Source organism: Hemitrygon akajei, chromosome 14 (genome assembly GCF_048418815.1).
Source record: "Hemitrygon akajei chromosome 14, sHemAka1.3, whole genome shotgun sequence".
Classification (NCBI taxonomy): domain Eukaryota; kingdom Metazoa; phylum Chordata; class Chondrichthyes; order Myliobatiformes; family Dasyatidae; genus Hemitrygon; species Hemitrygon akajei.
In genome coordinates this window covers 9893890-9920368 of record NC_133137.1, presented here as the reverse complement: position 1 = coordinate 9920368, position 26479 = coordinate 9893890, and the positions used below count along the sequence as shown (strand labels likewise).

At 38.9% G+C, this 26479-nt stretch overlaps 1 protein-coding gene across 1 annotated transcript in view; it reads left to right on the top strand.

Annotated features, from left to right (window-relative positions):
- Window positions 1-26479, top strand: part of ksr2 (kinase suppressor of ras 2) — a 358563-nt gene that overhangs the window by 158854 nt on the left and 173230 nt on the right. The window contains exon 5 of the mRNA XM_073065461.1: window positions 14993-15174. Coding sequence (XP_072921562.1) covers window positions 14993-15174 — 182 coding nt within the window. The remainder of the gene's footprint in view (window positions 1-14992; window positions 15175-26479) is intronic.

Sequence of the window (26479 nt, the reverse complement as noted above, 5' to 3'; positions counted from 1 at the left end):
GTTTCATGGTCTATCCGGAAGATGTCAACCGAAGGATGGTGTGCAGAGGTGTCTTCTTGACTGGAAGATGTGATAACTGATATATTAGATATGATAACTGGCCTCACTGTCTCAGTGCTGAGGGGAGGAAAATCATTAGCCTCATTTCACACCCAGTTTCTTCCATTGAATCTGAACTGACAGATTGTTTTCCATGATCAGAAATTTTCTTAAATTATTGCCTTTTCCATTTGCTAATCACTTCTGCTGTCAGTTTTACTTAAAACCGTTCTGAGGGTGAACTGAACCATTCTCAACCTTGTAGTCATATTTGACCTCAAGGAGAACATAATTACTCATCAGCATTGCCTATTTCCTGGCTGACCGTTCTCCACCCTCTGCTCTTCAATCAGAGATTCTTGTCCGTGACTCTATTAGTGAGAAACTTAACTATGCCAAAGCTATCCTACCTACCCATCCATTTCCCTTAATTATAAAATTCTTTTTCTCATTTTCAAACGTTTCTATGAGCTTTTCTGGTCCTATAATCCTCTACGGAAGCTGCAGCCCATGATTTTGAGCACTTTTGAGGAAAATTACTCTTAACATTAGCAGTTGTACTGTTGACTGATTATTATTTACTAGTGCTGCACACTACATGCACAATATTTTATTAACTTATTTATGGTAATATTTTGTCTTATGTGCTGTGTGTGATGTTTGTTTTTTGGGTGCACCATGGTCCAGAGGAACATTGTTTCATTTGTTTGTATATATGTCAGATGGCAATAAACTTGAACTTGTACTTTGATCTTTTTGGATCTTAAGCTCTGGACTTCCTTTCCCAAAGACTGTATCCCTATAAGATGCTCTAATGAAATTTTATTGACGTGTCATATTTATCTCTCCCTGTTTAACTGAGAAATCACAGGGGCCAAGAATTCACCCTTCAGGACATCATAGGTAATGATGGGAACGCAGAAAAAAAATTCAGTGCTGGTAAATATGAATGGAATGTGTATGGCCTCCTTCAAATAATGGTATTGCGCCAAAAAGGATCTGGCAAAAGGTTAAGAAGGACAGAAGAGGGAGATTCTGGTTTAAAATGGCACTGGTGAACCTCAGTGACTCCTAGCTGATGGCTGACAAAAACAAGAATAGCAACTGAATACTTTGTTAACCACACTTTTTCTGGCAAAAGATCATCACGAGCAATAGCCTAAAACTTCCCTTTGGTCTTAGAGGCAATTCAATGTGGCAGAACTGAGGCAAGGCGAGGCAGCAAGCCCGTCGCCGAGAGGATGAAAGAGCATAAAGGGTCAGGCACAGACCTAATCAAAACTGCAGGGTCCAGGCCCCAGGGCATATCAACGTGACTGAACACAATGTGCAAGCAGAAATTTGCAAGCCAAATTTGGGCGGCGAAGTCTGGTGTATTCTGCAGCAGACCCCATAGTTTGGACAGAGCTTTAAGTGCCGGGCCAGATCAAATCACTGCTCGAAGTGGCAGAAACTGTTGTTCAGACGGAGAGTCAAGTGCTGGACTGGATTGAAAAGGTCAGGGTGTTGGGGCCTGAGGTGAGCTACTGGCCGGTTTAGATTGCTGCCCCACGTCATTTACTTAGCTCTGCGCTGAACTATGGGACTCTCTTTGCGGACTTCAGTTCAGAAACGCCATTTCCTTGCAGTTACTGTTTGGTTTGCATGTTTCTTTTCCATTTCACATTGGGTTTTTTATGGGTTATTTTATTCTTTTGCTTTTTTTATAGGCATGATGTGGTTTTTATTCTCTGCACATTGGGTGTTAGACAGTCTTATTTTATATACATATATGTGGTTTGTTTTTGGGTTTCTTTGTTTCGTAGCTGCCTGTTAGCAGATGAATCTCAAGGTTGTATAATGTATACGTACTTTGATAATACATGTACTTTTGAAACAATGACACAGATTGCCATGAATTTCAAAGGAGAATGAAAAGTTTCAAGTGTCAGCTGAGAATGAAGGGAGATGGAAGGAAGACATGAGAAAGCTGGAAGGTTAGAACAATGGCTGGGAAGAGTATTAGAGATTTGGTCTGATGGGCAGATGAAGGAAGCAAAATGACATGGGGTAATGTTAGGGATGCTGTATCTTTGAATGAAACAGTTGTTTAAGTCTCAGAATGGACGAGTTAACTTTTGTGATGTGAGCCTTTTTTATAGTGCGGTCTGAAGTTCGGATGGAAGGTTTACACTTGAAATATTAATGTGGCTGAGTATTAACGATTTTTTTTTGCATTTCCAGCCATCTATTTTTGTTCAGCCTAGTTGAAATTCACTGGTTTATGCATGCCAGATGTAGCTGATAACTATGGTTCACTCCCAATATTATAATTTGAACAAAAAAGAAAACAAAACAAAGGTGATAATTGAGATAAATGCAGGAAAAGAGGGGATGTATTCATTATCATGATTAGTTGTTAATAGCTTTATTGAAAAATAATTATTTAAGTTACAAATAGATGCTCCAGTGCTGTGTACACCTACAATATGGATAAAGTTACAAAGCACAAAACACAGAAACAGACCTTGCTGTTGTGTATTTAATAATACAGTAATATGTGAATAATCTTCAGTGTATAATATATATTTTGATTAAGCATTCTTATTCATTTAAATAATTCATTACAAGTTGTATGTATAACTTAAAGTAAACACAAAGTTAGACCCTCAATTCGGACTCCCATGCCTTCATAAAATTAGTTCAAGGACTTGAAATTACAAAATATAACATTGGCGATGAGGAATTTAAAAAAAAATGAACCCAAGATGGATATCAACCTGCTGAAGTGCAGTGAGACATTTGAACTGAAAAAAAACACGGCAAGTATAGAATAAAGCAGCACAGCACACGTTCTTCGGAAGGGAAAACACGATCAAGGTTTTTGAAAATGGTATAAAATGGAAGAATTTACAGTTTTATAAAGAGTGAGTACAGGGTGATAATAATTATTACAAAAAGGAGCAGAAATGGCTGCACACACAAAATGCTGGAGGAATTCTGCTGGCCAGTCAGCATAAAGGGGGGGGGGGGGGAAAGTATATTTGACATTTCGGGATGAAGCCCTTCATTAGGACAGGAGAAAAAATGTTGAGGAGTCATTTTAAAAGGTGGGGGAGGGGAGAGAGAAACACCAAGTGAAAGGTGAAACTGAGAGGGGGCGGGATGAAGAGCTGGAAAATTGATTGGTGAAAGAGACAGAAGGCCATGGAAGAAAGTAAATGGGGGAGGTGCACCAGGGGGAGACGATGGGCGGGCAAGGAGATAAATTGAGAGAGGGAAAAGGGGATGGGAAATTGGAGAAGGGGTGGGGGGCATTACTGGAAGTTTGAGAAATTGGTGTTCATGCCATCAGGTTGGAGACTACCCAAACGGAATACAAGGTGTTCCTCCAACCTAAGTGTGGCCTTATCCCGACAGTGGAGGAGACTATGAATGGACATATCGGAATGGGAATGGGAAGTGGAATTAATATACTTCTGAAGGAACTCAGCATTGGCAAACTCTTGAGTCTACATTGTATTTCCACATTAGTGGAGCGTAGAAGGTTGAGGGGGGACTTGATAGAGGTATTTAAAATTATGAGGGGGATAGATAGAGTTGATGTGGATAGCCTTTTTCCATTGAGAGTAGGGGAGATTCAAACAAGAGGACATGAGTTGAGAGTTAGGGGGCAAAAGTTTAAGGATAACATGAGGGGGAATTTCTTTACTCAGAGAGTGGTAGCTGTGTGGAATGAGTTTCCAGTAGAAGTGGTAGAGGTAGGTTCAGTACTGTCATTTAAAGTAAAATTGGATAGGTATGCGACAGGAAAGGAATGGAGGGTTATGGGCTAAGTGCAGGTCAGTGGGACTAGGTGAGAGTAAGCGTTTGGCACGGACTAGAAGGGCCAAGATGGCCTGTTTCCGTGCTGTAATTGTTATATGGTTATATAGTATGGTGTGTGATTTAGAATAGAGCTTGCAGTTGGTGGTATTCCCAATTGCTTTATGTTTGTGTTCTTCTAGAATAAGTGGTTGCAAGTTTAGAAAGGTATGAGCGGTCTACTTGTATGTCTCTTTATTCCACATTTTAGTGATTCCTGAAGTTAAAGTTTTAAGAGTAGGATAAAAGGCTGAGGAAGACATTGGTGGCTGTTGAGAAATGTTATTGCAGAGATGTGAAGAGGATCATTATTCTTGTTCTCTGTATCTGAAAAAGAAGTCAACATTAACTCTGCAGGTTAGATGTAACAAATTTTCCAAGTTGAAGGTAAGGTTAAATGTTTCAAGCTTACTTAATATGAGGTAAAACTTTAACAATTTAAGTTTTTTTCAAGTTAAAAAAAAACACAGCAAATGTAAACTGCTATTTCCTTGGTATTGCTTTAAATCTCTGAAAAAGTAACTGCTGGCTAGAGTAGCAACTACATTTACAAAGATAATTGCTTAAAAAAATATATAAACACGCCAAATAGCTGCCTGATTGGACTGGTGTGATTGGAATAGAATTTGGATGATTTGTGTTTATTACTGCACAACAGATCTACCACCGAAAAGCTCAGTGGGTTAGCTTTACTCCCTTTTCCATTCTCATTTAGACTTACATTTGGAGACTTGTTAATCACCTTGTTTCTTCTGCAACAGCGTATTCGGTTCATGCCTACCCATTGGGATTATTGAATGTACAATGTGTGCAGGACTCAATCCGCTAAGTGTCCATAGTTATTCCTCTTTTCTCCTTCTACCTACCACTGCTGTGATGATAAACAAAACCTGAATCTGAAAGTACTAGCTACATTGGAACTGGTTTATTGGGTTTATGTGCTAACCACCCTGAGGTTGCTCTGACCCACAATCAGCTACACTTCCTATTTTCTCTTTTCCTACTACGGTTTTCCTGAGGCTCAATATTGGTGAGAGAAGCTGCTTGTCTCACCAATACCTTAGGCCATAAACTTATCAACCAGCCATCTGTGGACACTTTCTGGAGGTCCAAGATCTGTATGCTTCATGACCACTGGACTAAGTGTGTAAATGTAGGAGGAGACTATGTTGAAAAATAAATGTGCTAGGTTTTCTAAAATTGACCCCTTCTACCTTAGACCACAAACTTATCAATCACCCCTCGTACACTGAAGTGTGTAGTTTGCCTTAACAACTAACACAACCTGAGAATATGGTTGGGACTGCAGATTTTGGTGCCAACAGAGCATGGCCACAAAGCACAACATCTCTCTACAGATGCTGCTTGACTTCACTTCACTTCCTGCAGCATCTTGTGTTGTTGCGCAATGAAAAATGAAATGTAATTGAATATTGAAGTCTTCACATGGTTAACTGTTAATAGCTTGGATACTGACAAAAAGTCTTGAATACATCCAAAAGATCTTTGGGAGTCCAAATAATGCAATAGTGGTCATACATTCTTCTGTATTTAAATTCTCTCCTTGTTTCTTCCTGCCTCTGTGGGAACTTCATTTCATAACTAGTTGGTGGAATGAATGCACTTTTCTGATTCTTGACAGCTTAAAAGCAGCTTTTGGCAAAAGTCTGAGAACAGATTACCTTGCCTGCTTTCCTGGTCAAAGTACGATGGGTAGCAAAACCTTTAGAAAACAAAGTAAAAAGTAAATCCTTCCTGACAAAGGGTCTCGACCCGATACGTCGACTGTACTTCTTCCTATAGATGCTGCCTGGCCTGCTGCGTTCCACCAGCGTTTTGTGTGTGTTGCAAAAATTATTCTCTTATTAGACCCCAGTTATTAGAATATCTCAAATAATCATCTCAGCAGAATGAGAAAGGCATTTGGGTTAAATCATCTAGCTAGATAGTAAATGCTAAACAGTTTTTATCCCTGACAGAAAGAACAAACTGATATTCTTACAAAACCATTCATTTTCGTAGGCTATCCCAAAGCACTGTCAGCTTTACTTTTGCACTACATATTTAATGTAACATTTATATTTGATGTAGTTCAGGTTTTTTTCTATTATTATGTATTGCATTGTACTACTGCTGCAAAGTCAACAAATTTCACAAAATCCTCTGGTAATGTTAAACCTGATTCTGATTCACCGTTTTAGACATACGATTACTGTCAGAAACACAAGACATTTACAGGATTACTATGGCTAAGACATTGAGGAAGCCTTCTCAGTTTCTCTTTGGATGTTGAAATTTTGTTATTCATGTTTCACGATCTAGACTTGGAGAAGGGAAAATTAATCGTTAATCCTTAATTGGCCTGAAGTCAGCCACCATCTTGAACCGCTCTACTGTATATTTTCTGGTGAAGGTACTCTGAGTGTTCTTGGGGAAGGAGTTTCTGGATTTAGATGCAGCAATGAAGAGAGACGATACATGTCTGGATCAGGATATATATACAGCATGGAGTGTAACTTGCAGTTGGTGGCATTCCTGTGAACTTGCTGCTCTTGTTCTTCATGTTAGCTGCAATGGATTTAGGAAATGCTGTTGGAATGGCACGGTGCTATTTGTGGTGGTACATACTGCAGCAACCATGTGGTGAAGGGACAGAGTGTTTAGGATGATTCATGAGGGTGTTCATCAAGTAGGTTGCTTCAACCTGTATGTTGATAACCTTCTTGAGTGTTTTTGGAGCTGCTCTCAATCCAGGCAAGTGGAGAATACTCCATCGTGTTCATGACTTGGTACTCTTAGATGACAAAGGCTTTAAATTGATTAGAAGAGATTCATGACACCGTATTTCTAAACTTCTCTTGTAGACATATTTATGGCTGGTCCAGCTGAATTTCTGGGAAGTGGTGGCTCCTTGAATATTGATGATGTGGTTGCATCAATAACAAACTCTCTCATTAGATGTGGTCATTCCTCAGAAGTTGGTGGGTAAACTGTCCTTATTAGCACTCAACACCACCTTCTGCAATTGGATCTTGGACTTCTGACAGATTTCATGCAGTCTGTGTTGGCAGCAACATTTCTAGCTTCATCTTGCTGAACTCTGACTCAGTCCACTGCTGTTCACACCACTGAAACACAACTGTAATGCAAACTCCAGTTCTAATCACATCATTAAGTTTGCTGATGACACAATAGTGCTTGGCCTCATCAGCAACAATAATGAATTGGCATAGAGAGGAGGCAGAGGGGCTTATGGACTGGTGTGAACACAACTTGAGTCTCAACATGGACAAGACTAAACAGATGATGTGGACTTTGGGAGGGTGCAGGGCTGACCACTCTGCATCTAAATGGCTCCTTCGTGAGAGAGTCAGGAGCACCAAGGTTCTCAGAGTGCACGTCACGGATGAACTCACCTGGTCCCTCAACATCACTACCTTAGTCAAGAAAGCACAGCGGTGCGTCCACCTTAAGAAGATTGAGGCAAGTGAGGCTCCTCACCCCAATTCTAAGCACATTCTACCAGAGCATCATCAAGAGGGTCCTGACTATCCGGTTTGGATATTGCAAGACCCTACAATGGATTGTGAAGACTGTTGAGAGAATCATCAGGACTCTCTTCTCCCCATTGAGGCAATTTTATCAGAATTCTAAATCAGGTTTAATATCATTGGCATACAGTATATCATGAAATTTGTTAACCATGCAGCAGCAGTACAATGCAATGCATTATAAATATAGAAGAAACTGAATTACAGTAAATATATATATACTAAATGTTTAATTAAAATAAGAGGTGCAAAAACAAATGAAAAAGTAGTGAGGTACTGTTCACGGGTTCAATGTCTATTTAGAAATCGGATGGCAGAGGGGAAGAAGCTGTTCCTGGATCGCTGATTATGTGCCTTCAGGCTTCCATACCTCCTTCCTGATGGTAATAATGAGAAGAGGGCGTGTGCTGGGAGGTGGGGGTACTTAATGATGAACACCACCTTTCTGAAGCACTGCTCCTTGAAGATGTCTTGGATAATACAGAGGCTAGTACCCATGATGGAGCTGACTAATTTTACCGCTCTCTGCAGCTTACTTTGATCCTCTGCAGTAGCACCCCCCCTCCCCCATATCGGACAGTGGTGCAGATACACCAGAAGTGCTATTTTATGTCAACTTTTACATCTGCAGAATACTTTTTAACCTGTTAATATTATTGTGATGATATTTTATGTGCTGCATCTGATGCATGTATTGTGTTTTGCACCTTGGTCTCAGAGGAATGTTGTTTCATTTAGCTGTATATAATTGGTTATGTTTGCAGTAGCAACAGGGTCAAAAGCTTGCCGTTCTCTTAACTCATGGCCTGGAAATCTATTATCCAAGTGATTACACACGTTTCTGAAATTCTTCCATTATCTGTTTCTGAAGCACGAAGCTGATACACTGAATCAATTCAAATGAATAGTTCTTGCTGTACCAACTCTCTGGTATATTTACATATTTTGTCTCATGTGCATAAATTTCTTGCATGGAATGTGCAAAAGCATTAACTTTAATTGTTTAGATAGTGTTATCAGTTACCATATCAGAGTTAGAGTTCTTTTGTGCATCTTGTTTCACTTCTGCTTCATGCTCTTTTGGGTTTTCAGTTAAAATACAAAAATGCTACATTTCTTCTGGCTGCCAAATTTGGCAACAGCATCCATATGAATTCCTTGGTTAAGCTGTTGTGTTAAGTGATCTGACTTCCATTATTCCCACTTTTTTTCCCTACTGAACTTGCCTCCATCTTTTGCTCCTGTACAAATGGTGCAACAACATCACCAGATCTTGATAGATAAAAATATCACCAATTTTTATTTTTTTGTTTTTGATGTGATGATGGTAGTTCATTACCTATGAGTTACAAAAACCATTCTACCTTAAATTTTGTAGATGATTTGTTTTTCAAAGCATTTAACTCTTTTGCTTTTTTCTTCAACATCCTTGGGATAATTATTATTTGAGAATACTAAAAATAACAGTAATAATTTGAAAAATTCAACAAGATAAGTTGAAAAATTATAAGTTTAACAAAAATAACTTCAGTCATGCAAATTATTTTATAGAAACAAACTTTTTACTTTGTTTTAACAATTTTTAAATTAAAAGTTCTTGTTAGATTATGGTCTTTTTTGGAAGGTTACTTACCAAAAGTCAGAATATAGAATTTTTCACATCAAACAAACATGAACTTCAACTCACAACACAAGTAAGTGATGTCAGGCAATCAAAACAACTGACACGCACTGTGGCAAAAGTAAAGTATTTTGACCAGATGGTGTTGGCATTCAGCGGTCATGTGGTTTATTAACAAAGAGCTACTGACTTCCATTCTGTGTTAATTGTTACAATTTCTAACTGTTCTAACTTGAAACATTAACGATATAAATATGTTGGAGCTCTAAAGTTTTTCAAAGTACATTTATTATTTTGAAAATTTATAGATTATATTCATTAACTGAGTAAAGGTGGCACACTTCTTCATAGTAGGTTATTAGTGAACCGGATGGATGTTTAAAAGCTGAAAATGCTAGAACCACTCAGCAGGTCAGGCAAGATTGGTGGAAGAGAAAATAGTGACAACGTTTCAGGCCACAGACCCTGAATTAAAACTAGGAAAAGAGAGAAAAAAATTGTTAATTTTAAGTAATAAAAAGGGTAAGGAAGGAATGGGTAGAATTGAATTGACTTTATTACTTGCATCCTTCATACACATGAGGAATAAAAATCTTTACATTACGTCTCTGTCTAAATGTGCAAGTTATAGTAATTTATAATAAATAGTATGTACAACAGGACAGTCAGTATAACAGAAATAAAATTGTGTCAGCATGAATTAATCAGTATGATGGACAAATGAATTACCTCTGACTGGATGAGATCAGGGTTACTGTGGTAATATGCGATTGTTGAAGCCATCTGGTTGATAGTAAGGGCAGACAGACTGAGAGAAGATGAGTAAAGGAACACATAAAACCTTTGAAACATAGACGAATAATGTACTGCAGAGCAGGGAGGTCTAATGCAAGGACAGAAAGTAACCTCCCTGAAAGTCTTGAAATCAGAATTAAATTCAAGTGGAAGATGAAGTGCTGAAATACCTTGGGCATCATTAGAAAAGTAGGGAAGGACATAGATCAGAGTAGGAATAGGACAGAAAATTACAGTGACAAGCAGCTGAAAGCCCAGCATTGCTCCTGTGGACCGATCTCACAAAAACAGCATTCGCCTCTCACGGTCAGTTGTTGCAACTATTTACCACCGGCATAAATCCAAGTCAAAAATGAGATAAACAATTCTGGAAGTAAAAGTTGACAAAAAAAAGTAGCCAAGTCACATCCTTACTATCTTGGTTTGGGTGTGTTTAAGCATCAGGCTTTGTATTTACTGATTTGTAATGTTATTCACATTTCAACCATAAATCTGTGCTTCTGCTCATTGATTCACCTGTCTGTGCTTCTTGGGCTGCATTGTAAACAATTCCAGTAAGTGAATTGCTTTAAATAGTGTGTGGAATTTGTTATTTTGTCTAACCTGAAGGAGGAATTGTCAGTATTTGCATACTATAGAAATAAGCTATTATGTGAACATTCATGCAAGTGTAAGTGGATATATTCATAGTGATAAGCTATTTTATTAGTTGCTAATATTGTCATGTTCCATTGTGAATAATTCAGTTGTGAAGATGGCGCCAGCAAACAGCACAGCCAAAGGTGACATCCTGCAGACAGTTCACAAAAACTGCTTTTTCTACTTCTTTCAAATTTGATTCTGCTACTAAGCTGCGTGCAATTGGAACCTGTGATTTACGTTTTGATACTGTGTTTTTGGGCCAGTTGAATGATCTGGTGCTTTGCTGCCTCCGAGAGAGTTCGGTGAGGTTTTGTGCGGAGTGCGCAGCCTGGGGGCAGGCCGCGAGCCTGTGATCAACTCCGTTTCTCACTGATCTCGCCGATTAAAGCATTGAGTAAGATTGAAATCAACGGGGATGAGAGTGGATGGCAATCTGATGCTGAGCACTGAGTGTCTATGTTTCACTTGTCACTCCCTCCCTCTCACTTGCTTCTGTTGGAGGAAGGTGCCCTTCATGTGACGTGTGTGTGTGTGTGTCTCTCTCCCTCTCTCCCTCTCTCCCTCCCTCTCTCCCTCTCTCTCCCTCCTATCCATCGGCATGCAATCAACGAATGGCAGCACTAAATTGAACTTAACTGAACATTATCAGTCTGTTTCAATGACTCTGTGGTTTGATGTTTTATATTCAATGTATTTTGTTCTTTTTTGCCCTTTGCGTGATTTGTTCCTTCTTTGCACGTTTGGGTGTTTGATGTTTTCTTTGAATGGATTCCGTGATGTTTCTTTGTTTCATGACCGTGGGAAGACAAGTCTTAGGGTTGTATACTACATACATTGATAACAAAAACATACCTTGAACCTTTTGTATCTTTGAAAATACAGTTATATTGCCATCCTGTGTTTTTGCTTCATGAAATGGAGCACTTTGAAGTATTTTTGCAAACTAAGTGTAAATAGTCACATTGTTTTACTTCATAATGTTATTGTTTTGTATGAAAATCCCAACATGTTAGCATTTTCATTACTGGTATTCCATTTTGTAGATACAAGTAGTAATTGTGGAGTGTGTGCCACTGTTGTTAGATCCCATTTTGGATTATCTATTCTTTGTCTTCACAAGTGTCACAATTTATTTCTTTATCTATTTGTCTAACTATCTATATTAACATGTATTGCATTATACTGCTGTTGCTAAGTTAACAAATTTCATGACACACGCCAGTGATAATAAACCTGATTCTGATTCTGACACACCACACTCAGCTTAGCTGGCTATCCTGATGTTGAAAGTGTGTAATTCTGCCATACAGTTGTTTTCATTCAAAGCCCAATAGATGCCTTGCTACTTTAACATTTTCTCCCATTATTTTGCTAAATATATGTTTCATTTTCAAAAGCCATTCATTTGCTCACTGATTAGAAATAATGAATCTCTCAGAAAGGGATGATGGCTTTGCAAATTAATTATAATTCAAGAACTAATTTTACAAGGACAGAATAAAATTGTGGTTGAAGGAAATCCTATTCTCTGGCAATAATGCAGGAAACGCTACCTCATGTTCTTAAGATAATTGAACAATTAAATATTCCTTTTATCTGCAAAATTTAAGTGGCTGTAAAGGATACTGAGACTGTAAAGATGCTTTTTAAAAATGACGTTTCTTTTGCCTATCAATAATACAGTAAACTGTTGAGACTATCTGCTTCACCTAGCCATTGAGATGTATGTCAATTTTTGCTTTTTTCAATTTAATTAATATTTGCACCTCTCAATTTTCCCCTTGGTTACATAAGAATTCTGCAAACTAATGATTTGTAGCTTTCTCCTCATTTTATTTTTCACCTAAATCTCTGCAAGTTTTGAGAAGTGGCATGACTCTTCTTCAAAATAAGTACCATAAAAAATCTGTCATTCATAAAATATTTTTTAAAAAGACCTAAAAGAAGAAATGAATCAAGCTATCCACCCAGTATTTCCACTCCACCCCCTTAGGCTCCTAAACATCTGGGACATCTGACTTTAAAAAACATCAACCGTAGCTACCCGGACAAGCTGACTGCAATGAACTGAATTTCAGAATAGGCCATAATGATCACCAGGTTGCCTGTCTGGTGCTACCACCTACTAAATTTCACCAACCCCTTCTCCACATCATTGACAGCCTTTGAACATACAGTAATTCCCTGACTGAGAATTTAACAAGTAAGTTCAAAACTAAATTTGTTGCGAATATTTGAAATGATTCATCACAAATGAATTTTCAGAATATTGCTGCAATCTGCAAACTTCTGTTTGGGTTCAGACTGCAATTGTTTTACTGGTTACATCTTACTATCTTACATATGTCAGGAGGAGATCGGATAAAGTATGCTTGCTCCAGGTGAATAAGCAGCATTGACTGAGCATGTAAGTGGCACGGTAGTGCAATGGTTAGCAGTACCAGTGACCCGGGTTCAATTCCTGCTGCTGCCTGTAAGGAGTTTATATGTTCTCCCCGTGACTGTGTGAGTTTCCTCCGGGTGCTCCACTTTCCTCCCACAGTCCAAAAGACGTAGCAGTTAGTAGGTGAATTGACCCGTGATTAGGCTAGGGTTAAATCAGGGGTTGGAGGGCGGTATGGGTCAAAGGGCTGGAAGGGCCTATTGTGCACTGTATCTTAATAAATAAAATATAAGACATTGACCAAATATGATACTGTGCCAAACATTGGATTTTTTAAAGTTGGTCTTTAGAAACATGGAAAACCTACGGCACAATACAGCCCTTTTGCCCACAATGCTGTGCCAAACATGTACTTACTTTAGAAATTACCTAGGGTATTGATTTTTAATAATATCAACACATATTTGGAAATAAGAATGACTGCAAACTAGCATCTGGTGATATCTTTGGTTCAATTTTAAAAACCAAGAATCTAATTTTTTGTTTTGAGTGTGATTATCTCCTTTGATAAATGTTTCTTATGAATCATGAAGGGAAGAGGGTGTGATGGGCGTTTGAGCAGTGCAGGTTGAAGGTAGAAATTATAAAACTTCTCAAAGTTTTAAAAACCCAACTATGGATTACAGGTAATCTGTACATTGCCCAGCAATGGGTGGCCAATCTGCTCTCAGAAGGCAGATAATGAAAGTGTTTGACAAGCCTGTTCCTAGTAGACAAGTAAAGAAAGTGCACAGTACAACTGCTATTGGGGGGCATCAGGGTCAGATTGCTACTTGCTTTCAATTTGCCTGACTGTTGATTTTTAGGTTGTATTTCCAAGCTTCTGGACATCCTGATGGGGAAAAGGAGAAAATAATGAGTTAAAGACATTTATAGCACAGCATGTAGATCTGGGGGAGCTGGAGTGTTTCTCTCAACTATGCCAAGCTAAGTGTTTTATATAACGTGCAATCAGATCTTATAAAATATTACATGCCCCTATTTGTCTGCGATTTCCAACAGCTCACATGCTGAGTTATTTCTGACATTGACATTCTCTGACCCATTTCCATCATCAGATGTCTAATTCCAAGTCTCAAAGTGTTCTTCATGATGTCCGGCTGGCCAATGCCCCCAAGCTTCAGGGCAGTTGCCCAACTGCCCATCTCCAGCTCGCCTTGTAATCCAGTTCCCAGGAGCTATAACAAGCAGCACTCAACGAATCTGTCATTTAAACAGGCCTTCGTGTGGGAATCATTTTGAAAGTAGGTTCTGGAGTAGAATTCATTCGGGGATATAGAATCCTTTGTGGTCCCTTTTGCAAATGCCCACCCTCTCTTCCTGCTGAAAGCAAATGTTCGGGCCATTATTTAAAAAATTCTAGTAAACAAAGATGAATGTCCTTGAAAGTTTTTGTTAATACAGACATAGAAACATACTTTTAAGCAGCATTTTTCTAGCAGCTGTACCCCTTCCAATATACAGGATAAATGGGGTATAAAATACTGAGAGCAAGTCATTATCATTCACCAACCACATGCTTGTTTTATCGTACCTTTTGAGAGTGGGACTGTGAAGTATAGTCATGCAGATATCACCAGCTTGCACTTAAGTTCTGCCTTTAAGTTGGTGGTACAGTTTATGAACCTTCACAGAGATAAACAAAGGTGGCTGATGGTATTGTCTAAGATGTGCTTTTTGAAGGTAGGCTTGGAATAAATGAGGTTTTGTTAATGCATTATGCAAATAAGAGCAGCTTTGTTGCAGGTATTTAAAATTTTCCAGCTATGGTTGTGAAAAAACTTGAATGATATATTTTCAATTTTATCTCTACTTGTGTATAAGAGTTTTCCCTTATTCTTTTATATGGAGAGTTTATGTTGATGGTTATATGGAATTGTTATTATTTCTACCACAGCATTATTCAAAAACTGACCAAAGCTGGGCAGAGGCCAAATGATTTTCATACCTGCTGTAGTTTTCCTGCAGTTGTTATAATTGATAAGCAGTACTTGGAGGCTAAATTTGTACTTGTGAATAGGTCTTCACTGATTTGTTGCCTTTGTATGATCCTGCCAGAGCAAAGAAAAAGAACAAACCTCTAAATCTGAAGATACACAATAGTGTTGGCAGCTGTGAAAACATCCCTGCTCAACGTTCCCCTCTTCTCTCAGAACGTTCCTTGCGCTCCTTTTTTGTCGGACATCCATCATTTCTTCCTTCTACACCTCCGGTTCACACTGAAGCCAATTTTTCATCAAGTAAGTAACATCGTCAATTCAAAGTGGTTGCTGGATCACCATGAGGTAAACTAAAGATCAGAATTGAGCTGCTTCATTTTTAAAGGGCCTAAGCCGACTACTTCATACTGTTATATCCCCTTTAGTTTAAATCCCATCAGTGCTTTACTATTATGTCGAATTGGTCATTTGCTTCAGCTCTATGAAGGCCTACATCATTAGTTGTAAACGATCATTGTTGAAGCAGTCATGGATCATTTGGAAAAGCTGCACTCTGTGGTACTACATTGCTTATTTAAAGCTCCATCTTATGCTGAAAAATGACAGTGGAGTAACATTCAAATCTAATAGGAAACTCGTTGAGTAAGCTAATGATACATAGAGTACCTTAAAAAGCAGAGCTTGGTTTTTAAAGATGTTGAGGTTTTTTTTTTGATCTTTGCAAAGCTTGATTTCAAAGTGATATTGTCAGTAAGGGTCCTAATTACCATCAAATCCTATCCTTTGCTCAGAGGGCCTTCTAGAAAATGATGTAATTAAAAAGAAAGCAATGAAGCTTTTGAAAAAGTCTAAGTCTGAAGCCATGAAGCACTCAGTTCTGATAATAATGGTCAAAGCCTGTCATATTTTTTACAGCAGTACTACTTCCAACCAATCATTATGTTAGAATAAGCTTTGTCCGTATTATTTAAGGGAAAGTAATAGTACTTATTATTGTGGAGAGAAAATTTAGTTAGAATATCTGCTAAGATATTCATTTAAAGTTTCAGGAACATTTTCACTAAGTTGTTAAATCATGTTTGACTCAAGCTTCAGTCAGTACTTAATAATGGGACCATGTTGAAAGTAATATTGAATGGCTGTTTTTTTTCTCGTCTTGTCTCTCTTAAATGTCAGCAAAGTTCCGGGGCAAATATTTAACCACCAAAACAATTTCCCTCCATGGTTCAGAGCTTCCGGATATGTACAAGACTTCCCTTAGTCCTGTGACTTCCATGGAATGATGTTAGGACATATTTGAATTATTGGACCAAGGTCTCCAAGGTGTGATTATCAAACTGGCATATCTGAAAATCCTAATGTAGGATGTTTACTTGATACCTTCACAAACTCTTTTAAGGGGAAATTAAAGAAGAATCACAGCACAGAGGAGGGTACTTAGCCCAACATATCCGCAGTCGGATTCCACCTTCTACAACTAGGGCTGCAGTCCTTCAGGTCAAGTGTCTTCAAATACACATCCAAGTAGAGTCTCGCTGTTAAGATAATGTTTGCCTTTACCACCCTTCCCTGCAGTCCTCTTGCTGTCTGGGTGAAGATGTTTTTCTTCAACTCCCCTCTAATTTTTCTACCAATTGCTTCAGTTCTTGGCTTTTCAGCCCTTTTATAAGGAGGATTGGTCCTTCCATTTCTACTCCAATAAAGCTTCTCATATCTAAGCTAGCCCCAATTGTCTGTATTTGGCCCATATCCCTTGAATTCTTGCCCAACCAGAAGCTCAACCACTTCTTCTGATAGTTCATATTTGGATCACCGCCTGAGTCAGGTTCCTATTAAATCTCTCGTTATTCACCTTAACCCTCTAATTTATGATTCCCCAACCCAGGGAAAAAGACTGTGCGCATTCAGCCTATCTATACACCTTATAAGACCATCCCTCATTCTGTTACACTCCAGTGAACAGAAGTCCTGATCTGCTCAACATCTCTCTATAAGTCAGTCCCTCAAGTTCTGGAAAACACCTTTTTAAATCTTTTCTATGAATACAAGTGACCTCCCAGATGATTTTTCCCTGTGATGTGTTGTTGATTTGGGATGAAGTGAGATGGCCAAGCAGTAGTTAATTTCATATTCTATAGAGCTACGAACTTGCTTCAAATTACTTGGCTCTTTCATTGCATTCTTTATGATTGTTAGAGAGACCATCAAATAATTGGTATGTACTGAATGAACCTGAAGCACCATTCAGTTTCTTTTGTATATCATAGCACATATCTACCGGTAAATCAGCTGGCATTACACACAATTATATATAACAGAGTCCTAGAGTTGTGCAACATAGCAATGGCCCCCTTTGGCCACCATGTCCATGCCAACCTTTTTGCCATTGTACTAATCCTATTTGCCTGCATGTCTCTTCAGTGCAGTAATTGCTTCTGATTCCACCATTTGTTCTGGCAGCAAATTCCAGGTATCAACCACTCTGTGTAACAAAATACTTCCCTGTCGAATCATTTCTAAAGCTCCTTCCTCTAAACTAATGTCCTCTTATTTTTGACAATCATAACATGAGAAAAAGAATCTGATATCCATCTTTGCCTCCTATAATTTTATATATCTCTGTCAGGTCTTCCCTCAATCTCCTTTGTTCCAGGGACCCCAGACGCAGACTATCCAGTCTCTCTCCATCACCAATGTTCACCAACCCAGGCAACATCCTGATGTATCTCTTCTGCACTCTCTGCTGTGCAGCCACATCCTTCTATTAGCATGAAGTGCAATTGAGCCTCTGTTTTGTAACTTTGTAATGCAGCATCCCAACTTTTTTTTATATTCTATGCCCCAATTCTTGTTACACAGTCAAACCTTTAGTTTGTCAATGATAGAAAGCAACTTCAGCAATGATTTTGTTTGGAACTTAGAGCTAAAAGGATGAGTGTCTGCCCTTAATATCTGTAAGAGTGTTTAAGCCTCCTGATTCCCAACTGTATGTGCTTGCAAGCTGCTGAATCAATCAACAGATTTAAACATTTCCTTGTATTTCAGCAATATGCAGCATAAACCTTCACCAATGGCTAACTCTGACAAATTTAATTTTGTATGATTTATAGAACAGGTATCCTTGGGGGAAAATGAGGCGTGAACAGATCTTTTGTTTTTAGTTATTTCTAAATACAAGTAGATTATTACATACAGTTATATACAGCTACAATCAAATATTACCTTTAAAAGATGCCGTGTTACTGCTTTGTTTGAACAACCTATGTGTTGAAATAAGTTGCTCTGCGAACGGGAGTTTGCAATGAGTATGTAGGGGGATTGAAAATGGCAAAAAAGGTAGTGCAACTTAAACGTTAATTGATGTGAATGAAACATGACATGATACACTGAAAACCAGACCAATTTGTTCTAATTCATCTGTTGCTCCTTTTCCTGGCGAAGTGATTTATCCTGTGGCATCAATCCCTACTGCATAATATTCAGGCTGAGCAATTAATCTTTAACCAGATGAAGACTCTTCATGTTCTTGTGCACAGAACGAATTATGGGCTCAAGCATATGCACTGGTTTTGCAATGTGAGATTACCCTGTGACATTTCTGCACAGTGCAAGCTGCATGCCAATTTTGTGCTGCCTGGTGCGCCAGGACCATGAGCAATTTTGGTCAAACTTGCTGACAAGGGTGGCACTGATGTGGTCTGGTAGACTCACAGAAACCAAAATATCTGCTCTCAGACCTGTCCTCATTCCTGGATCCAGACCATAGCCTACTATGAAAGGACAGGTTTTTCTCTCCCACACTGTTACAAATATAATTTCCTCAGAAGATCTTCCCTGCATAGCTACCAACCTTTTGGTGCTCCAACCCTGCACCACCTGTTCCAAACCCTTGTCTGAGATCCACAAGCAGAACTGTTCAGGTAGACTCATTGTTTCCTCCTATTCTGTTGAGCTGAAACAATGGATTATACAGCATCTTTTTTTTACTTTTGTTTTAAACATTAAAGTTTTTTGTTTTAATTTTTGAGCAAATACACTGGTTAATACATCTCTTCTGCACATCTAATACTTCCACAGAGTAATTACTAAACATAAATAAACTCCAACAAATCTTCCTTTGGCACTCTACCATCAGCCAAGGACGTTATAGCACCAAAATGTTTTTCTCATTATTGTCAGCAATAATTTCCAGTAGCAAAATATTAATCATGTTCTGGAGAGGAGTGGGCTGTATAATTATAAAGGACTACATCTTTTGCAGGCCTGTACTAACTCAGCCATTACTATAGAAATTTAAATAAATTGTAACTTTTATGCAGTGTTTTCCTCATATGTAGCTACCTTATTTCCATGAGAAGCAGTTACCAAAACAGCTCCAATAATATATTCCAACAAGTACATAGTGAAAGGTAGCACAGTAGTTGTCAAATATATATGAACTTAAAAAAGACTTTTGGTAACATATACATAGGAGCCTTATTCAGTGCATATGAACACATGGTATTAAAAGTGTCTCTAAGAAGGTTTAAGGGTCAGGAGTGGAGAATAGTGAAGAATGGCTGCTTTACGGAAAGATCGCAGAAAATCCAGGAATGAGGTCCCCAGATGTGGGTAATGGACTGTCTTAGAATTGGGTTTGGGTTGTATAATTCTGATTCCTCTAATTATAGAACTAGCAAGCAGAGTAACAGAGTAGCTTGAGAGAGCAAGGACTCATAACTTAATATATGAAGTGATGCACACTGAAAGATATGGCTCAACGAGGTGCTATAATAAAAAAAAACTCTCTCTCGTGTTGGAAATCTAAAAGAAAAACAGAAAATGGTGGACATTCATAATGGGTTAGACAGCATCTCTGGAGAGCTAAAGAAAATTAATGTTTGGAGTTCACCTTATGCTAATTGAGCTGCACATAGTGCTAACACCCACAGATCACCCAAATGAGTTTGCAAAATCGGAGAAAAAAGTAATACTGTAGCATTTAGTGCACTAAAACAGGGCTTGTGATGTTCCTGTTGGGAACTGTGTACAGAACATACAGCTGCTACACCCACCCTCACACATGTTGAACTAGTTTCAAGCCACTGTGAACTGTAGGTTGCATCATTTGTGCATGCAACTCCCAGTGGACTTTAAAAAAAATTACTGCGATCACCGACGTTATTTCCTAAAGAGATCTTCCCTCCATAGCTTCATACCTTCTGCTACAGCCCCGCACCACCTACTTATAGTTCTTGTACAGTATCCACAAGAGTCACCTACACAAATGTCAGCCAAACTAAGTCGAAATATGTCTGAAGGTGCCCATGTCATGAATTAAATTGGAAATTATCACATGTACAATCATTGGGGTAAAACAGCTTAGAGCTGCAAGGTGGCAGGGGGTGGGATGTAGCCTTTTTAATAAGGGAGAGTGGTACAGTACTACTTACAGATGGCATTCTTGGAGGATTGTCCAGTGAGGCCATATGACTAGAACTTGGAGGCAAGATGGGTCACTTTACTGGTGCTATACTATAGATCCCCAGTAGTCAGTGGAAGTTTGAGGAGAAGGTATATAGAGAAACTGCTCATAGTTTTAATAACAATATGGCTGTATTATTGGGAGATTTCAATTTTCCTGCTATTGGCCGGGCCACCCAAGACCCAGGTGGAATTGGTGGAATTTGTGAAATGTATCCTGGGTGGTGCGGTGAAGATACGGGCGGCAGGGTGGAGATATGTCTCTACCAAAGGAGGTGTAAGGTGCTGCTTTCCCCTGTCTGCAGGTCACCCTTGGCCAAGGTGTAGCACCTACTTAGTGCACCCCACCCCCCCCCCCCCCCGCCCCGAATCAGGGCTGCGTGAAGCCATGTTGAGCAGCTGGAGAGTCTTGATCATAGCTGGGGTCACCTGTCTTGGAAAGTCTCTGCCCAGAAGAAAGCAATGGCAAACCACTTCTGTAGAAAAAATTGCCAAGAACAGTCATGGTCATGGACAGACCATGACCGCCTACATCATACAACACATAATGAATGAACAAATGACGCAAGGCCGGGAACGACGGAACAGTCCGCTTGACGTCAGTAATGGGGAAGCTTCCAAAGGGAATTCTGATGGACTGGATCTACAAGCATTTGAATAAGGATATTGTTGAATTGAAAAGTGTAGAAAAAGATTTACGAGGAAGTTGCCAGGGTTAGTAGGCCTGAGTTATAGGGAGAGGTTAGCCAGGTTGCATCTTTATTCCTTGGAATGTAGGAGAAACGTTTAAAATTATTAGATGCATAGATAAAGTGGATTGTAACTTTTTTTCCCCTGGGTTATGGGAAGTCAAAAGTAGGGGACCTAAAATTAGGGTGAGAGGGAAAGTTCTAAAATGGCCCTGAGGAAAAATGCTTTCACACAGAAGGTGGTGAGTATGTAGAACTAGCTGCCAGAGGAAGTGGTTGAGGCAGGCACAAAGTTATTGTTTAATTAGTACCTGGATAGATACATGGAGGAGTGGAGCTTAGAGGTATATGGGCCAAATGTAGGAAATTGGGACCAGTGGAATGGGCACTAGAGCTAGCCTGGACTAGTCGAACTGAAGGGCTGGTATCCAAGCTGTATTGCTGTACTGCATCAATGAGGGGAACTCCAGTGTAGTTAACATTTGAATAGTGAAACTCTCAGTATGTAATCACAACCGTGAAGCTGGGAGATGCCACATGTGAGACATCAATGTGATAGTGAAGATTATTTAATTGCCTTTCCTCACCTGAACCCTATGACGGAAAACAGCTAGGCTTTTCTGAGACTGAACAAAATTCTTAAGTTTCCTTGGAGGCTCCAGTATCTGCTGGCAGTTAAAGTAATGAGCATTACAAAATATCATCAGATGATCTGGACAAATGTCAGCTGTGCTAAGGTGAATCATGCCTGAAGGTAACTAGCTCACTAATTAAATTGGAAATGATCGCTAGTATAATCAATGGGGCAAAACAGCCCATTAGCTCAATTTATGCATAAAAGTCTGTGGAAGTCATTCCAATTTCCCAGACAAGGAATCAGAATCAGACTTATTATCACTGACATATTCGTGAAGTTAGTTCTGTGGAAGCAGTAGAGTGCAAGAATTTTTTAAAAAGTAGTGTTAAGTTACAATAATAGATAGATAGCTTGAGTACAAGAGAAAAGCAAGGTAGTGTTCATGTGTTCGTGGGTTGTTCAAAAGTCGGATGGCAGATGGGAAGGAGCTTGTCCTAAAATGTTGAGTGTGGGTCTTCAGGCTCCTGGTCCTCCTCCCTGATGGTCATGATGAGAAGAAGCATGTCCTGGGTGGTGAGGGTCTTTAATGATGGACACTGCCTTCTTGTGGCACCACCTTTTGAAGATGTCCTTGATGGTGAGGAGGCTTGATGGAGCTGGCTGAAGCTTTCCTCTGCTGGCCCTCAATGAGGATTGTTTTGTGTTCTCCCATCTTCCCCTTTTTTGAAATCGAAAGCAATTCTTTGGTCTCATTGACATTGAGCACAAGGTTGTTGTTGTGGTGACAACAGCCAACCAGATATCTCACTTATGTACGCCTGCTCATCGCCATCTGAGATTCTGACAACAACAGTGGTGTCATTGGCAAACTTACAGATGGTGTTTGAGCTGTGCCTAGGCACACAGTCATGGGTGTCGAGAGAGTAACGTGGTGGGCTATGGAATCAAATTTGTGAAAGAGTGATGATGATGCAAAAGGAAAGAGTAATAGGACAAACAGTGAAACACTGGAGTGGTGGAGAAGATGCATAATTAGAAAAGTAAAGTTGTTTCTAATTATTACTTTCTGATAAATTAGCATTGGCTATGACTTGAAATGGTTGATTTAGTTGTGGAATCTGGAGGCTTGTAAAAATATCTAAATGCTACTATTTTGTAGGCTTTCAATGACGTGGAGACTTGGGGTATATGTTAACAAGCCTTTGAAAGCAGAGGGCCTGTTGGGATACTGACAAGCGGGGTATTGAAGGAAGCAAACAGGATATGTGAGTTTAAATTTGTAATGTAAGAAACCTTCATAAACTTTGATTGGGCCTCAGCTGGAGTGTGGTGTAAAATCTTGGGCACAATTATACAGGAGACAGTCAAGATTGTGTATTGGGATGAGACTGGAGAAGCAGGGATCCTTCTCTTTAAAGCAGAGAAGGTTGTGAAAGTACAAGTTTAAAAATTATGTGGGTGTTTTGATTGAGTAAATGGAAAAAACTTTTAAATAACTTGTAAAATAACTAAAAGAAAAATGAGAAGTTTCTTAACTCTCCAACACTAGCTATCTTAAAGGGTTGTGGAATCAATTTCCAAAGGAAATTGTTTAAAGGCCCAAAATTCAAAGTAAATTTATTATTAAAGTACCATATATTACCTTGAGATATATTTTCGTGCAGACATTTACAGGTAAAAAGAAATACAATAGAATTTTACAAAACACTATACATAAACAATGTTTGACAAGCAGCCAATGTGGAAATAAAAATAAATCTGAGAATGTGAGTTGTAAAGAGTGCTTGAAAGTGAGTCTGTAGGTTGTAGAATTCATGAGTCGGTTTGTATTGGAAAACAATTATAATTGCATGAAAGCAGTTACTTTCAGGGTTATGGAGAAAAATAAGACACCAGCATTAACCTGAGGAAAATGGCCCCTTGATATGTGTCAAAGGAATAATGCTCTGAGTCGCATTTGAAGGTTTTAAGTAAGTGTTATGAATCCATGTACCTCGCATGCAGTTCCACATCAAGTGCGGGAGTAACTGGATATAATATTCACAAAATGCAGTTCTGATAACATTTCCTAGACCTGAACTATTAATGTTCTGTCTGACTTAATTAATGTTTTCAGCATTTTCTGTTTTATTTCAGATTTCCTCCATCTGCAGTTCTTAATTTTCTTCCAAATTCTGATGTTGTTGGACAATGTCATTGGAGATGTTCTGGTTGTTTAAAATACAGGGATGTGATGATACTTGTACGAGTATATTGAACAAGATTCTTTGTTTCATCTATTATAATCTGCTAGTAAAATCAAGTCAAATGAACAAATCAAGTGGATACTTTTCTGGTTGTTTATCTATCTTGTTTTTATGATGTTAATGAAGACAAATTCAAACATCTGCTGTGGCCTGCAGAAACAATTATTCCATTGGCCTAACAGATCCTGACAACATTACCTAACTGCTGGACTCTCTCAGTATTTTGATCCAATTTCAGTCATCATTTACCAGATGTGTTTATTGATGCATGTTGTATCATTTCAGACCCAATGTTTATAATTTTGATCAAATCTAATGCTGTCTCTTAAACTTGAATCCCTGCTGGGGTCTTTTTCCATTGTAGTATCCATTAAGCCACTGACTGGATATTTTAGGCTGCACAGCAAATAACTTTTTTTTTCTTCTGTTCAATTAGGACAATTTGCATTAGAATTAGAAATTTTAAAAAAAGAACACCATGTTAAACTGCTACATAGCAAAGTGATTAAGGTTTCCATGGAATTTTGTTTTAGAATAAAAAGAAAGTTTTTGAATGCGATCAGACCTGCTGTGTTTTCCCATGCATTTTGTGTTTTAATTTTGCGTGGGAAATCTCAGCAAGGAACTGGATATATTTCGGAATTGTGGCAATTGAACAGGCAGTGCTGCAGGACATATAATTCTCTGAATATTCACCCAGAGTGCTGTCATGGTGAAGAGTAGCAGCACATGAAATTTACTTTCTGCTTCTGAGATTTCATGAAACTTCCCTGTAAAAACAGTCGCAACATCATAGTTCATTGGATATGTAGAAAGATTCAGAACCATGGAAACCACTGTATGCATAAATTTAGTTTTGAGGGAAATTGTCTGCAAATTATAGGCAAGGTAGACAAAGTGTGGCCACTGTTTTCCCTCTATAAATACTGCAAAGTTAGAGAGAAGGAAATAAATCATGTAATATTTGATTCTATACTTTACAAGGTGGAGATTTTGCCTCTTCAAATACCAATAGGCTGCCCTCTTTTTTACTGATGAATTACTCTGGCACCTCACCCATGGCTAAGGACGTTTCAAATATCTCTGCTAGGACCCCTGCAATTTCTGCACTTGCCTCCCACAGGGTCTGAGGGAACACCTTGCCAGGCCCTAGGCATTTATCCACCCTAATTTGTCGTGAAACAACAAGCACCTCCTCCTCTTGTAATCTGTGTATAGTCCATTGTCTGTCTAATGTTTTGCCTCAACTCTATAGACTTAGTGTCCATCACTCAGGTAAATACAGATGCAAAATATCTATTTAAGACCTCCCCTGCTCCAAGCATAGAATTCCACTCTGATCTTCCAGAGGACCAGTTTAGTCCATTGCTATCCTTTTGCTCTTAATATATCTGTAGAAGCCCTTGGGTTTCTCCTTCACCTTGTCTGCTAGAGCAAATTTACGCCTTCTTCTATCCCTGCTGATTTCCTTCCCAAGTGTCCTCTTGCATTTCTAATACTCCTCAAGAACTACATTTTTTTCTTCCTGCCTATACCTGCCATGCATCTCCTTCTTCTTAACCAGACCTCACTATGTGTCAACAGCTAAGTTTCCATACATCTTACTTTTTCTTTTATTCTGACAGGAACATACAAACTCTGTACTTTCAAAATTTCACTTTTGAAAGTATCCCAGTTGCCAAGTACATATTTGCTAGAAAACAACCTGTCTCAATCCACACTTGTTATTATCCTTACCGATGCCATCAGAATTGGCCGTTCTCCAATTTAGAATCTCAATCCATGGACCAAACTAATGGTATTGTGATCACTAAATGTGAAGTGTTCCCCTACACAAACTTCTGTGTGTGCCCTGTCATATTCCTTTATAGGAAATCTGGAATCGCCCTCTCTCTAGTTGGGACCTCTTTGTATTGATTAAGTAAACTTTCCTGAACACATTTGTCAAACTCTATCCCGTCACAGTGTGGGAGTCCCAGTCAATATATGGAAAGCTAAAATCACCTACTATCACAGCATTATATTACTTGCAACAGTCTGTGATCTCTCTACAAATTTGCTCCTCTAAATCCCCTTAATTATTGTGTGGTCTATAACACAATCCCATTAACTTGGCCATCCCTTTTTTATTCTTCAGTTCCACCATAGAGCCTCAGTAGACGAGTTCGCCAGTTTGTTCTGTATGAACACTGCTGTGACATTTTCCCTGACAAGTAATGCTACCCTTCCCCCTTTAAAACCTCCTGTTGTATCACATCTAAAACAATAGAATCCTGGAAGACTGAGCTGCCAGTCCTGTTTCTGCAACCACGTCTTGCTAATGCATACATTGCCGTAATTCCATGTGCTGATCCATGCCCTAAGCTCATCCACCTTTTCTACAATACTCCTTGTGTTGAAGGTACAGTATACACAACTTAGAACATTTGTCCACCGTGGTCAACCTTTTGATTCCTGAGCTTGTATGTGCGCTTAACTTCTTTTCCCACAACCACACCACTATCTGCTCTGGCATTCTGTTCCCATCCCCTTGCAACTCTAGTTTAAACTACCACGTGTAGCAGTTGCAAACCTTCCTGTAAGGATATTAGTCCCCCTCCAGGGCAGGTACAAACCATCCTCCCTATTCA